Source organism: Alternaria burnsii (genome assembly GCF_013036055.1).
Source record: "Alternaria burnsii strain CBS107.38 chromosome Unknown 698, whole genome shotgun sequence".
NCBI classification, from domain to species: domain Eukaryota; kingdom Fungi; phylum Ascomycota; class Dothideomycetes; order Pleosporales; family Pleosporaceae; genus Alternaria; species Alternaria burnsii.
In genome coordinates this window covers 321,789-335,867 of record NW_024066111.1, presented here as the reverse complement: position 1 = coordinate 335,867, position 14,079 = coordinate 321,789, and the positions used below count along the sequence as shown (strand labels likewise).

Genomic DNA, 14,079 nt, shown 5'->3' with positions numbered 1-14,079 from the left:
CATACACAGTTAGTCTCTTAGTCCCCTCTTCCGCGCCCAAGGTGTCCTAACACTGATAGACTAAAGAGGATCTACGTCATGCATCCTATGCATAGCAGCACCATTGAATCGGCCACTAGTATGGACGAACAGAACCATCATAGATCTTCTCCCCATTGACCTCCTTGCTAGGAAGATCGATGACGAAGAACTTGCCACTATCTGCGGCAGTATGTCCAAAGATAACCTTAAGACCCCCAGTTACGCTCTCAGCAGTCAAATGGCCCGCCTCAGTTCCCATGTCTGTCTTAACCCACTTTTCATGTACTATTAGCATACAATTCGTATACCAAGGGCAGACAGGGACACCTACGCCAGGGCAGACAGTAAGCACCGTAAAACCGTCTTTTTCGAGCGATTCTGCCCGCTGCACGGTAAGCATGTTAAGTGCGGCTTTCGATACCTTGTACGCAGGAGTAGGCTGGAACTTGAATATCGCTGATAGATAGGGCCATTGAGCCGAGGCTTGAAGAACTAATATCATGTTAGGGGCACACAGTTGTATAAGAAGAGAGAGAAAATGAATACATGTTTACAATCTTCTTGAGCTGACCCCTTCTAAGGATCGGCAGGAAGGCTCTGGTGACATTATGCACCCCAAAGACATTGATGTTTAGCACTTCGGTAAGATCTGTCCTGGTAGATCGTCAGTACACAAGGTACAGATGGTGCCCCAGCTTTCAACAACGAACATATTCTCAATACCACCCTCAGTGTTACTTGGAACGCCAGCGTTATTGATAAGAAAATCGAGGCCCTGTTCACCCGGAGAGCGCTCAACATGCTGCGCTGCCTTCTTAGCACTTTCTTCGGACGTCACCTGTAGAGGGACAAACTCGATGCGACCAGCTGATACAGAAATCAACTTCTTAAGCGCAGAGTTCTCAGAGAGAGCGGCGACGAAAATCTTGCTAACTTTAGACGCGTCTTTGCGAGCTAGGATCGTAACGTAGCCAAGGCCAATTCCTCGGGATGAGCCAGTAATGAGGTGAGAAGCCATTTCGATCAGGGAAAGTATTGAGTGTAAGGCTAGAGGATGTTTTTTTAACTGATTTCCTGTAGCAATCTCGTTGTACTGCCAACTACCTCCCTATATTTCCTCAAGGCTGTCGCCAAAATCAAGGGTATTTTGTGCCTTTTCGGCGTGGTCTTTCGAGTCGTTTGATAATGCATCGCGGACTTTAGATTCCAATAATGCGATAGTCGAGATAACCCCAGTTATTTCCTCAAGCTTCGTTGAACACGTATGCGGTCTTTTCTTTCGTTTGAGGTTTGTGTGCATTGCTGAAATGCTTGAGAATACATTGTTTGTCAGCGCTGGTCGTCGGCGAAACCGGAGAGCGTAGCATCCGGTTTTCATGATAGCCAAGTCTACTATCGTGATTAGCCTGGGAAACTACTTGCAACATGGTATATGCTGAGTGTATGGGTGCCTTGTACATGACTTGCTGGGATGTTCAAGGCCATGTCTTCAAAGAACCATGTTGTGCTATATTCCAGTGAACAAACGCACATTGAGTTCTCTGTCAATGGTGACGCTACAGCTGAACTGTATAATTGACTAATTGTGCAGCATGCGAGTTTGGAGTACAAGCAGAAACATGCAAAGAATGAGAAAGACAAGATATTTGCTGTGATTTCGTATGCACAAAACTAAACGCTACCGAAATCTACTTTAGTCTCACTGCGTATATGTACACCACCTCGTGTCTCAACCTTGTCTTCGCCATCGTGGTGCAGGTCATGCTCGCACTCGTGTTCGCACTCGTCCTTATGCAGAGCAGATATCCTGCCACGGCGCTCGCCTCTGTGGCCACGAAATTCACCAGCAAGCTCGATCGTAGACTCAGTATCTAAATTGGTAGCTGTCAAGGGTTGGCTGCGTCTCCTTTTAGGGGCACTACCAAATGTCGGGACGGAGTTTGTATTGCCGTAATTACTGGGTGCAATGGACCTGTCGCTTGACCTCAGATAGGTGAATATGCCACCACAAGAGCGAAGAATGGGGCGAAGAAGAGGGAGGGATGCTAGCGAAAGGGTTAGCCAATCATTCTAACAATGAGGGTTGATATAGATGACTGACTTGCGAAGGATGCCAAGTTTACATCGCACACTGCCCATATCTGGTCGTCGATGCCATCGTAAGTGAGGTCCTGATTGTTCTTTCTACCTAGCGCGACAGTATGAATGATAGTGCCAAGTGCTGAGCCGCAGACTCTTTGAACGCGTCAACAGAATTCAAATGGTGTTGTATGTGGAGAACTCACAGTAGCCCGGATGCAAACATGGCTGCCACGGCGATCTTACGTGCGGCTGAGATGTGAAGTCTATAGATCTCGATGAGTGGACACAGCAGTATTGCAACTTCCAGAATGAAGTGCGGTATGCTTGCTGCAAAGAGCGACAGCATCGGTGTCAGAGGGCATTTGCCCGGGACGTCTTTATGCCAAAATTTCCGAATCGGTTGACATTGCATAGAGATGAGTGTGACCTTTGGAGGTCAGCATGTTGCTCTTGGAGTCCGAGGTTGGTTGTCCACTTACTCTGACGATGATCCAAACTACCGAGCAGACAAAGAGGATTCTAATAGGCTGCCTAATGATTGAAAGTGAAAAGGTTCTCCAGTAGAAGCCTAGTATCACGAACTTCGACAGCCCAACGGAGAATGTGTAGAACCACATGTCTACCCAAAGGTCCAAGAAATAATGGTACACAATCTCATCCTCTGGCATGTCCACGTCTTGAAGTGGCTTTCCTAGGCCCCATCGCATCTCTTGCTGTTGTTAGTGCGCACTTGGCTCGACTGTGCGATACTACGTACTGTATATGCTAATGAAGGTAAAGGCGCTTCCGTTGGAGAAGGCAATAACAGCCAAAATATCTTCCCACACCAAAGCATGCCTAGTCTGACGGCGAGAAGCCAGCCGAGAGACTAGTGCAATCGCAGCAGCTACATAAGGTACAAGCGCCGCTGTGTAGAGTTCAGGTTGTCTGTTTTGTCCCATGGCAAACCGCAAAGTGGATCGTACGCCAGTGATATAGGCTATCGAAGGATGGTGTTACGAAGTAAAGCGCTGCATGGGCAGCTGAGACAAATGCTAAACAAAGTGGTACAATTGACGCGGTAAAAGCTTGAATTTGCGACCGTCACACCTTTTGCATTTCATAAGTGATGCTAGCAGCAGTGGTTCCAAGCCAGGACAACCCTTACTCAAGTCACACCCGCAGCGCTCGCCTGAGCGGTCAGTTGACAGTCGATAAGCGCAACACGCTTGATAGGGTTGCTACACCCCAGTGATTGTAAGGCTGCACGATGGCATGGCTCGTTTCGGTGTAGGTCTTCTCTTATTCAGGCCAGAATGCAGCACCACCAAACGTACATCCACGCAATCTGGAATGAGCGGCGCTGCAGACCTTAATGTTTCGGAAAGCAATTTCTTGGTATCCAGTGGAGATAATGTGCAGCGACACAAGCCATTGTACAGCACAGTCTTTCTCAAGGGCCTGGTCTTGTTTGGTCATTCGCTATCATTGTGGTCTACTTCTTTGCAAGTTTGCAGTGTACATTGGCCAATTTCCATAGCGCGCAAAACGCGGATCGTGATTCAGTGAGACTTATTGGTCGGTCTTTTGTTCAATCGTTAATTCTCAAGTCTTGCACTCAACTCCAGATACTCGTAGTAATGCCCGTAATGGCTGCTCAAGCACGGAATTGCAAGGAATCTCCACTGTCGCTTGTTCGTAGACGCGGAATGAAAGCGCGATCGAGGAGTCCCGCACATAACGATGATCCTGGACTGCGGATCAACGGTGCTGCATGGGGATATGACTGCAGTCAATGAACGTCATGTGGTCTGGAAGCAATCCTATTTGTTCGGATCCATCCGCAGGGCGCCCTGATGGAACAGATAAAGAATCGAAGGAATCAGCCATACTGGATGCTTGGGCCGAATGTGTATACCGGCTATGGTGCATATCTCCCGATTAGCATGACGTCTTTGCGGCACGGTTCGCGCCAGTGGGATTCCCTCATTCGTGCCGTACTGCAATCTGATCGGTCATCCTACAGGGGAACTCAGATGCCATCTAAGGGTCCAGGCGGCTATCATGGTTTCATGGTGAACTCAGCACGCGGAGATCTCCAGTCGTGACTCGTTGCTACTGGTGGACTAACACCAGATGCATTTTGAGGTAATTCATCCGTGTATGTGTGGAATATGTGCGCAAGATTGTTCTGCTGCATCAAGATGCGTGCCCTTTCCAGTCCCCGTCGAATGAGGGGAAGGTGGGCCCATGGTCGCAGTACATCGTATCCGTTCCGGATATGCTGCTCCTGCTTAGTCTCTTCGATGAAGGCGAGAGCCGGGTGGTCGAATGCAATAAGGAGAGTTGCAAAGCATGCAAATGTTGGATATAATGTGAAGTGCGTTCCCATCTTCCTTCCCATGAGCTGCTCGTCTGCTATACTTAGAAGCAAGGCTGAACTCTTTATGCAGTGTCGCGCGTGATCCCTTGTGACCACTATCGTTTCGTGGTCTTGAGCGCCAGCCTCCTCTTCACTAACTTCCAGTATCTTGAGCACTGACGGCCAGCCAAGCACTACGTGTAAAGCGATATACTGAACCCGCAGGAAAGATTTCCTGGAGTCAAACAGCGGCGTCGAATCGATGGGGAATTGGACGACCGAAGGTAGATGATCGTACCATTCGCGTACTTGTTTGCGCAACTCGCCAATGACAACAGGTGCAAATATGACCTGTCCTGTAAAGTACCCAACAACTTCAAGGGTCTGCGTCAAGAACTTTCTGAGACTAATTTGCGCTAGAAAGAAATAGAAGCCTGAGTCTTCTTCTTCGAACTGGGGAAGCGGAACTAATTCGTGGAAATGGCGCAGTCCGATGGGATGCATCTTACATGTTGCCTCGAGCTCATGGAGTATTGTGGAACAAGCCCAAAACGCTCGATTGAATGCTTCTTGATCGGAAGGATTGTATCGCTGCATTATTCTGGATGACAGGATATGCATGCAATCACGCGCTGCTTGCGTAATAGAATTCCACGTCTGTAAAGGCCTGATAGCAAACTTGAAGTACGAAGCTTGCAGGATCCGACACTGAAGGGTGGCCAGATTGCCGATACGAAGCGATAAATGCTCGAGAATTCTTGAGCCACGTGCAAAGTACTCCAGTCCAGGTGTGAGGTTGTTTGAATTGTTTCTATCTTCAGAGATAGCACCAAGGGCCAAGATCAAAAAGGCTAGGCATGTCGGTGCATCGGATGATGCAAAACTATCCGAGTCTCCTTGTTCAAGCGCGTTGATACACGTTTGTTGGTCGAAGATCGGTGTCCAACGAAGGAAGTTCTCCACAAACGACTGTTGGAGTCGCCGGCAAGTTCGTCGCGATAAGTCCGCTGGATGCAATATGACTGCATCACACTGGTCGGCTAGTCGTTCACCCGCCAAGATCTCGTCATCGTAAAAGTCAGCTGTGTAGTCCCAACTCTCTACGTGGATGTATGGAGGCGCGCGGAAAGTCGTAAGACTAGGTCTTGGGGTCTTGCCTTCGGTACTTGTCTGTCGGTAAGCGAAATCATATAACACTGGTGTGCCGACCGATGGAATGGACATAGTGGTATTGTTGACCATCTCGATGGCCATTCTATTGGCGCTTGAGTGTCGAGATCTAGGCTCCGGTGGAGGGTATATGTCGCTATGAGTAGACGTATTAGGTGAGAGCGCGGCGGATCCATGTACATATTGCTGCGTAGAATCCAGTCTGGCTTCAACTTGTGCCAGTCGTCTTTCAATGCTTGACCAAGCTTCTGGTGAGGGACCAACCGGTTTCGTCCGGTCGCCGACTGTTGGTTTTCGATAAGTACATTCAATTCCAAGCTCAGTACAAAATCCACATGACTGTGACTGTTAATGAGCGGTACGTGCAAAGCAAATGTCGTCTCACTAACCGGTTTCTGAGCGTCACAGCGAGTCTTCCGGAATCTACAGACGTTGCACTAAAAAGTATGAGTAATCCATGTAACGAAGTAAGGAGCAATTTCGACCCACGGCTATGGCTATACGTTTTCTGGGATAGTTCTCGACGACAGCCAGACCATCATCCACTGGGCTTGTGGACGGGCGGCGATCATTTGGTGGTAGTCGTGAATGGTCTGATCCAACCGATTCATCATGCTTCCGTTTCTCAGCCATGACAGCACCCGTTAATCGGATATTGTTGTAGGAAGCAGGCCAGAAGCATGGTTGTAAGTTGGCCGCATTCATAGCACAGGGTCGTCCGGAGTGGGTGATCCGGCTTGCGGGTTCCGTCCCGTGTGGAGACCCCGCATCCTTGTGTTGCCTCCTACTTCGAGCGGGTAACCTGCATGAGACTTATCCTGCACAATTGACAGGCTAAATTTACGACGTGTGTCAGTTCATTATTACACGATAATGTACATTTATGTTGCTTCATACGGCAGCCCGTGCCATGTTCTCTTTGGCTTCTTTCTCTTTCTTGCGCGCTTCGCGTTCAGCCTTGCGCATAGCTCGTAGATCCGGTGGCTTCTCGATACCCAACCTAGCTCTTAAGTCGTCAATGTCTGTTTCTAGTTCTTCCTCCCAGTAGATGTTGATCACGTCGGCACTTTGTGCGCCGTTCCTTGTAGCCCACGGTCCATAGACGTCCCAGAAACGTCTCCATTCAGCCTTCTTCAAGGTGAAGGCGCTGAATACAGCCAAGCCAGTCATGGGTAGGCCAGTGTTTGCGAATTCGAATGCTTTCAGAGCAACTTCACCCTCACGGAAGACGGGTAGTCCTACCAGAGCGTGGTAGAAGTCGTGACACTCGCGATATCGTTGCATGACATATGCGCACTCCTCGTCATCTATGTATTGTACTGCCGCCCGCGTATCTGGAGAGACGCCTTCGCGGTCAAGCCATGCAGCATACGCATAGCCCAGTGTGTTCGGCGGTAGGTTGCGAAGGCGGGGAATGTCAAGCGAGGTGGACGTCAATCGCGGTCGGTCGCGTAGTATTCGTCGGCCAATTGGGTTCAGAAGCATGCGATCGCGAAGCTTGTATATGAAGTAGGGCTGTGCGGTCGCTTCACCAAAGGATGCGATGAGGTCTGACCTGTGTAAGCAGCGCACGCTGATGTGAAGTCTCTGGATCTCATCTCACCTCCTCTCCGGGGGTCCAAGAAGCTTCCAAGGCCTGAACCTATTGCCAACCCTAATCTTTCCACGCGTGTTAGTGGTATGTGGCCCTCATACTTGGGCGGAGGGCGATTGAGGACTGAAAAGCAGCGAGATGGCTGTACAAACGAAGACGCCTGGAAGGATGGGCGCCACGTCAGCTTCTGGAGCTGATGTATTCGCACATTTCTCGCCATTTACGCGTGTCAATGAAAAATTGGGTGAAGCACAGGAAAGCTGGCTGGCATCGTTCTGAGCTGATGACATGATGCAATCTTATCGATACGCCACATGCCACCAGCCACACCAAAAGTATGTCAATCATGACTCTTTCTTTGACTTCCGAAAAAAGACAATTGCGCCATCCATTGCTACGCAATCGATGAGCTAACATATATTTGCAATTGCCACCGTCATCTACCGTCGTGTTACTGAGGCTGCTTGTTCAACAACTTGGACCTTGATCCGGCATAAAGCGATTTGTACCTAGGCGGACTGAACACTGGTTGTACAGCAAACTTTATTGGGAATCTTCAGTATGGCATCCGTACTTCCAGTCAAGATATTCCCTCTAGATCTGACCACTGACAATTTTCAAGATTGTATTCGCACATCAAGCTGGGAAGTTTCAGAATTCTTCACTGCAGCCATGACTGCAGCACTAGACCCTGGTGAACAACACACCCAGTTTGTCGACTGGGCCAAGTCGAATGGGGTTGAGATAAATGGAATCGCTCCAGCACGCTTCAGCGGACGAGGAATGGGTATCGTAGCAGCAAAAGACATCAAAGTCAGTCCCCCTTCTCGAATTACCCACCACTCAACTCTCAACTAAATCATCAAGAAAGGAGACAAGTTAGTGCACGTCTCCAACAAATCACTCGTTCATGTCGCCCTACCTTCAATCCACGCCTTCAAGCTTCCGGAAAATACCACTGTTCACGGAAAACTCGCAGCATCCCTATCCCTATGGTATAGTGGCCAGGAACCGCACTCCTACCACCTTTGGCAAGACGTCTGGCCCACGCAACAAGATTTCAAATCCACCATGCCAATCCACTACCCGTCTTCGCTCCAGTCTCTCCTGCCACCCGCCTGCAAAACGCTCCTCGCCAAACAGCGTACAAACCTAGAAAAGGACTGGGCCGCCCATTCCACCCATCTACCTCCTTCCATCACCAAGTCCCTCTACACGTACACCTGGCTGATAGTAAATACCCGAACCTTCTACTGGGAGTATCCCGACCTGCCCAACGCACACCCTCGCTTACCTAAACGGCGCCCGAAATTGACCGCAGACGATTGCTACTGCATGTGTCCGCTCATCGACTACTTCAACCACTCAGACAACGGGTGTCATCCCCAACACGACAGCCAGGGCTACTCCGTAACCGCCGATCGACCATACTCTGCTGGCGAGGAGGTGTTTGTGACATATGGTCCCCACACAAACGACTTCCTCCTTGTGGAATACGGATTCATTTTGGACCATAACGTTCACGACTCTTTGCCCTTGGATCACGTCTTGGTCCCGTTATTGGACAAGCAGCAAGTGGATGCGCTGAAAGAAGATGGGTTCTACGGTAACTACACGTTGTTTGGTGCAGGGAAGGAGGAGACGGTGTGTTACAGAACGCAGACTGTCCTTAGGCTGTTGGTCCTGGATTCGAGGAGGTATTCGGCGTTTGTGTCTGGGGATGATGATGGAGCGAGGGATCAAGCGCGGTTGAATAAGTACCTGGCGGATGTGTTGACCAAGTACTCAAGGGAGATAGTGGATACTTTGGAGGAAGTTGAGGATCTGGATTTGGGTGAAGAAAACGAGCATGAGCTTGCGGAAGGCCAAAAGGAGACCTTGGTGAAGAGATGGAAACAAATACGGAGTGTCGTGAACAAGGCCATCGAAGCACTTACAAAGTAGAGAATTGCAGAGGAGATCTAGTATTTCAGGGCGCTTGTTGGTCGATCCCGTCAACATATAACATTTATGATCATTGAGCTGTGCATATCAAGAGTTCTACTAAGAAGCCCGTTGACCTTTTACGCTTTCAAGACACGCTACTAAACAAATCTCGGCCTACCGTCACCTACGCCACGCTACCTACGACCAATGCAGCGACACCCTCTTCCTCGCTCCTTACATCAATCTTCATCGTCACACCAGTCTTAGCACTGAAGGCCATCCGCACCATCGCAGCAACCTTGCCGCCTGTGATGGTCTTGCCGTAAAGCTTGAGAGTATGTGTTGAAGTTGACAGAGTGACGTCTGTACCTTCGAGAGGTTGGAGGGAGAGTGTCTTGGTAAGTTGCTCAGTTGCATCTGTAAACTGTCAGTCGTGTGTTCACCATTCGAGATAGCTTGTAACATTAATGACGTACCTGATATGCTCTTCATGTTACCCAACTGCAATGTCTCGGTTGCCGAATCGCCATTCGACTGATCCCAAACGTTATCGAAGCTGCCTGCATATGCCGGAACAACGTAGTCAGCACCGGTGAGGTACAGATCCTCAACCTGATACTCGTCTGGGTATCCATCGCCTTCCTCTGGTTCGTTCGTACTTGGGTCGATCTCCTTGCTTGTGAACTTGAGTACGTTGGTGAAGCTGGCGGCGATGAATTGCGACTCGGTCTCCAAGCGCTTGAAGGACACGTAAACGGTACCGGGCTCGTTGGTGGCGAGCTTGGGCGCTGGGATAACGAATTCTTCTTCTAATTGCACGTCTCCGTCATCCTCTGGTGTGACGACCATCTCCACATCTGTCAATACGGTGTCCTCAAGAGTGTTCTTAATGTCATATTGGATGACAATGTGATCCTTGAAAATGTGCTTAATGGCAGTGACGACGTATTCGGTCTCGGACTCTGTAAGTTCGACGACGTCGCTTGATTTGAGCACACCACCGTGCGCTGCCAACTCTGGAATCTTTTGCAGTTCTGTAGCGTATTTCTGAGCATTTGATGCTGCGCTTGCGGCGGCATCGGCACCTGCCTTTGATGGTGCTTTGGCCGCGCTGGGCGCCTTGAGTGTTGGAGTAGCGCCTTCGGTCTTCTTGGTAAGATCCGCTGCATCTGCTTGTTCACGGGAGACAGTTGGGATCTTAGTGATGTCGAAGGCTGTCTCGAAGGTATCACGGGAATCCGAGCTGACGTACATAGCCAGTTGGTGCTCCAGGACAGGGAGTGAGAACATCGAGTCGTTGCGAATGAAGCTGACAGCCATGTCGTCGTCTTCCTGGTCCATCAAACGAAGGCTAAGCGCAGCTCGATCACGGACCTCGTCATCAACATCGTCGAGACACCTTGTGAGGAGAACATGGACCGACTTCTTAATTTCAGGGTCCTTCTGCCCAACGCCAAACTTGGAAAGAGCAGAGGTTGCGGCAGCCCTAACGATGGCATTCTCCAAGACTACGCGGTTGTAGATGTAGCGAATGTACTTGGTGGGGTGGGGTGTTGAGGGGCCCTCGCGTCCAAGAACGAAAAGAATCCTGACGGCGAGCTTGGTGAACTCGCAATCTTCGATGAACTCGCATAGGGTAGCAAGCGCGTCTTCCTTGGCCTCGGGTACGAAGCGGATGAGATCCATGATGGCCTCCACAACAGACCGCTTGAACTCGTAACCACCTTCGTCGCGCAGGATGCCACTGAGGAAAGCAAGGAATCCAGACTGCTTCGCCTTGAACTTCAGTGCCAGCGTTCGGACAGCTTCTACAATGGTGACTTTGAACTCGTCAGTAATTTCAGCCATGAAGCCTGTAATCTGCTTCATCAGTCTGTCAACTGAAGACTCGTTGCCCGTCTTGAGGAGTGTAGTAATGGCGAAAGTTGCGATACTGCGGTTCGAGTTTGTGATGAGCGATTCGATGTCTTGGTTGCATGATCGGACAGCATCCGGCTTGAAGGAAGCCATTTGCGACAAGATGCGAAGGGCGGCAAACTTGGTGACGGAGCGAGGGGACGTGAGGAAGAGCTGGAGGACGTGAACGGCTTGTACGAGTTCGGCATCGGTGACATCGCGCATGTCGCAGATGGCCTTTGCAGCTTCGAAGTTGACCATTTCCGACTTGTGGCGCAACCAGCCGTCGAGAAGTTGCATCATGGGCTGCGATGGGTGTTAGTAAGTCTTTCCCTATGAAGCGCGTAAGATTTACCTTGCGTAGGTTCGGGTCCTCTTCAGCGAGCTTAGCAGCCAGTCTGACCAGCAAGACGGTAGCAGCAGGGCTCTTGACGACGCCAGCAGCCGAGTATTGCTGCACCATCTTGACCAAGCTCATCCTGTCGCCAGAGCGCATTTGGTAGAGGAGACCAATTGCATGGTACTGTGTCATGTAGTTTGTGCTGGCCTGCAGAGCGCTATGCGAGCCTCCTCCGAATCCTCCCAAGAAACCTCCACCCGACTTGCTTCCAGATGCAGCTTCCGCAGCCTCGGACTGCCATCTTCGAACGACATCCTTGGCGACTGGGAGAAGATGGTACGACGAGACGAGGGCGGCCGAGGACACGGAGGGGTTCTTGTCGACTATGCACGTCTTGACGAGACGCTCGATGGCCTGCACGGTAGAGGCGTCGATGACGCGGCAGAGGGCGCGGATGGCGTTGGGGCGGTATACGACGTCGCTGCCGACGGATGTGTCCTTCATTATGGAGGAGGTGACCATGATGACATCGTCGGCAGAGCCAGCGAGCTCCTTGATGACCAGGTAGACCATCTGGCGGAGCGAGGCATCCTTGTTCTGGAACAGCTTCGATATGCCAAAGAAGAGGGTTGTGGCTTCCTGGCGTCCCCAGCTCTCTCCGGTGAAGAGCAGCAGGGCCAGCTTGGTCAGGATCACTCTACATTTCCTGGGCGATATAGGGCTCTGGTTGAATACTCGTGCTGGACAAGGTCAGCTTTCCCCCCGCCAGCCTATGGTCTCAGTGACAGTCGCCCTACCTTCTTGGAACACGGATGTCTTGTCAATCTGGGCGACTCCGCCAGCATCCTCGTGCTTCTTGTCCATGGTGTTGTAGTGCAGCTCCGAACGGCTAGCTCTCTCCGCAGGTGTGTAAACTTGTCCCGCTCTTCCTCCGCCTAACGTGGCCTTTTGCGACGGCGTGTGTAAATGTGTCCAAATGCCGCCTTGCAATTGGGACTGGTGAGTGCGGAGACGTGGGGGTGTCGGGGGTAAGTCGCAGTGTTGATTGCCTGGCCGTCTTGAATTGGCGACGTTGAAGATGCCCTCGACCAGCGCGAGGGAGTCCACCTGCAGGGATGTCGCCGTGTGGGCTGCTCTTGCATGTTCCAGGTCTTGGCGCTCGGAATGCGCAACTCAATGCGGTGCGGGTATTCAAGGCTCTGCCCTCCAACATAGACTCGACACACTTGCTCACTCGCTCTCCTCCCTCTTTTTTTTCTCTTTCACATTCACATATACGCGACAATGGCAGCCTCAATACCACGCTCGCGATGTCTCTTCTCCCCGTCCACATTGAAGGCTGTCCCTCGCTCCAGGACGCCGCTTAGAACTTTTGCCACGACCTCCGATACGCCGCAAACCGCAGCACCCGAAGCACCCACAAAGCGATCACGGCCAGCGACATCTTTCAGCGATACACTGAATGCCGGCCCATCGTTCGGCGACTTTGTCAACCCCGAGGCGCCCCTCTCCCCCGCCGAAGCATACGAGATCAAGACGGTGCAGGTAGGCCCAGAAGGCCGCAAGAAGACCATCACACGACTTCCAGAGTGGCTGAGGACGCCCATACCCTCAAACGCAAACCAGAACTACAAGCAAATCAAGAAAGACCTGCGGGGGCTGAACCTAGCCACAGTCTGCGAGGAGGCAAGATGTCCCAACATTTCCGATTGTTGGGGCGGAAGCTCAAAGAGTGCCGCGACTGCGACAATCATGCTCATGGGAGACACATGCACACGAGGATGTCGCTTTTGCGCCGTAAAGACATCCAAAGCACCCCCGCCCCTGGATCCCCACGAACCAGAAAACACAGCTGAAGCGTTGCGGAGGTGGGGGCTGGGCTACGTCGTCATCACAGTGGTTGATCGAGACGATCTTGCAGATTCCGGAGCGCATCACATCGCCGAGACCATTATGAAGATCAAGCAAAAGAACCCAACACAGCTTGTCGAGTTGTTGGGTGGTGACTACGGAGGCAATCTGGAGATGGCCAAGGTAGTTGCGCGAAGTGGTGTCGACGTCTTTGCGCACAACATCGAAACGACCGAACGCCTCACGCCGTTCGTCCGCGATCGGAGGGCCAAGTTCAGGCAGAGTCTGGACGTGTTGCGATCGGCCAAGGAGGCACGACCGGAGCTTATCACCAAGACCAGTATGATGCTGGGCTTGGGCGAGACGGACGAGGACCTATGGCATGCGTTGAGGGGTACGTCCGCACCATCCAGTATACAAAAAGACTAAACTAATATGTATACAGAGCTCCGCGCAAACAATGTCGACGTCGTAACCTTTGGCCAATACATGCGACCCACCAAGCGCCATATGGCCGTCCACGACTACGTCACCCCCGATAGGTTTGAGCTCTGGCGCCAGCGCGCTCTCGATATGGGTTTCCTGTACTGCGCCTCCGGTCCGCTCGTGCGCTCAAGTTACAAAGCAGGCGAGGCCTTTATCGAGAATGTCCTGAAGAAGCGGAGATTAGGCAATGCGGGAAAGAGCGAAGTCGCAGATCTCAGTGCTGCAGAGGAAACTAGCAAGACATTGTAGATATAGAGGTGTGAGAATAGGCTATGGCTTTACTGTGACTTTCAGGACTACCTCAACTCAATCCTGAGTAGGAGCCTGCTTCAACCAGGCTATGCAATGTACAACACTTTACTTCGACCACGT

The 14,079-nt window shown here is 51.2% G+C and overlaps 6 protein-coding genes across 6 annotated transcripts; 2 read left to right on the top strand and 4 right to left on the bottom strand.

The window, feature by feature from the left end:
* Nucleotides 1–115: 115 nt before the first annotated feature.
* On the bottom strand, nucleotides 116–3,044 carry GT037_004269 (uncharacterized protein; the record flags this gene model as incomplete). The annotated part of the gene is made up of 10 exons (XM_038929316.1): nucleotides 116–295; nucleotides 353–513; nucleotides 593–675; nucleotides 732–1,068; nucleotides 1,725–1,892; nucleotides 1,941–2,066; nucleotides 2,123–2,256; nucleotides 2,307–2,530; nucleotides 2,583–2,812; nucleotides 2,861–3,044. 10 exons carry the CDS (start codon nucleotides 3,042–3,044, stop codon nucleotides 116–118), a joined length of 1,827 nt encoding a protein of 608 aa, XP_038787588.1.
* A 1,100-nt stretch (nucleotides 3,045–4,144) lies between these two features.
* Nucleotides 4,145–6,050, bottom strand: GT037_004268 (uncharacterized protein; the record flags this gene model as incomplete). The annotated part of the gene is made up of 2 exons (XM_038929315.1): nucleotides 4,145–5,953; nucleotides 6,000–6,050. Coding segments are annotated over 2 exons (1,860 nt in total), but the record flags the coding sequence as incomplete, so codon positions are not given.
* A 455-nt stretch (nucleotides 6,051–6,505) lies between these two features.
* GT037_004267 (ubiquinone biosynthesis protein coq-4) lies at nucleotides 6,506–7,428 on the bottom strand (the record flags this gene model as incomplete). Its single annotated transcript, XM_038929314.1, has 2 exons — nucleotides 6,506–7,164; nucleotides 7,218–7,428. 2 exons carry the CDS (start codon nucleotides 7,426–7,428, stop codon nucleotides 6,506–6,508), a joined length of 870 nt encoding a protein of 289 aa, XP_038787586.1.
* Nucleotides 7,429–7,769: 341 nt separating this feature from the next.
* On the top strand, nucleotides 7,770–9,152 carry GT037_004266 (set domain-containing protein; the record flags this gene model as incomplete). Its single annotated transcript, XM_038929313.1, has 2 exons — nucleotides 7,770–8,021; nucleotides 8,076–9,152. 2 exons carry the CDS (start codon nucleotides 7,770–7,772, stop codon nucleotides 9,150–9,152), a joined length of 1,329 nt encoding a protein of 442 aa, XP_038787585.1.
* A 166-nt stretch (nucleotides 9,153–9,318) lies between these two features.
* Nucleotides 9,319–12,234, bottom strand: GT037_004265 (coatomer subunit gamma; the record flags this gene model as incomplete). Its single annotated transcript, XM_038929312.1, has 4 exons — nucleotides 9,319–9,551; nucleotides 9,611–11,336; nucleotides 11,386–12,110; nucleotides 12,168–12,234. The coding sequence occupies 4 exons, from the start codon at nucleotides 12,232–12,234 to the stop codon at nucleotides 9,319–9,321; spliced, it is 2,751 nt and encodes a 916-aa protein (XP_038787584.1).
* A 420-nt stretch (nucleotides 12,235–12,654) lies between these two features.
* On the top strand, nucleotides 12,655–13,956 carry GT037_004264 (lipoyl mitochondrial precursor; the record flags this gene model as incomplete). The annotated part of the gene is made up of 2 exons (XM_038929311.1): nucleotides 12,655–13,615; nucleotides 13,667–13,956. The coding sequence occupies 2 exons, from the start codon at nucleotides 12,655–12,657 to the stop codon at nucleotides 13,954–13,956; spliced, it is 1,251 nt and encodes a 416-aa protein (XP_038787583.1).
* Between the last annotated feature and the right edge of the window lie 123 nt (nucleotides 13,957–14,079).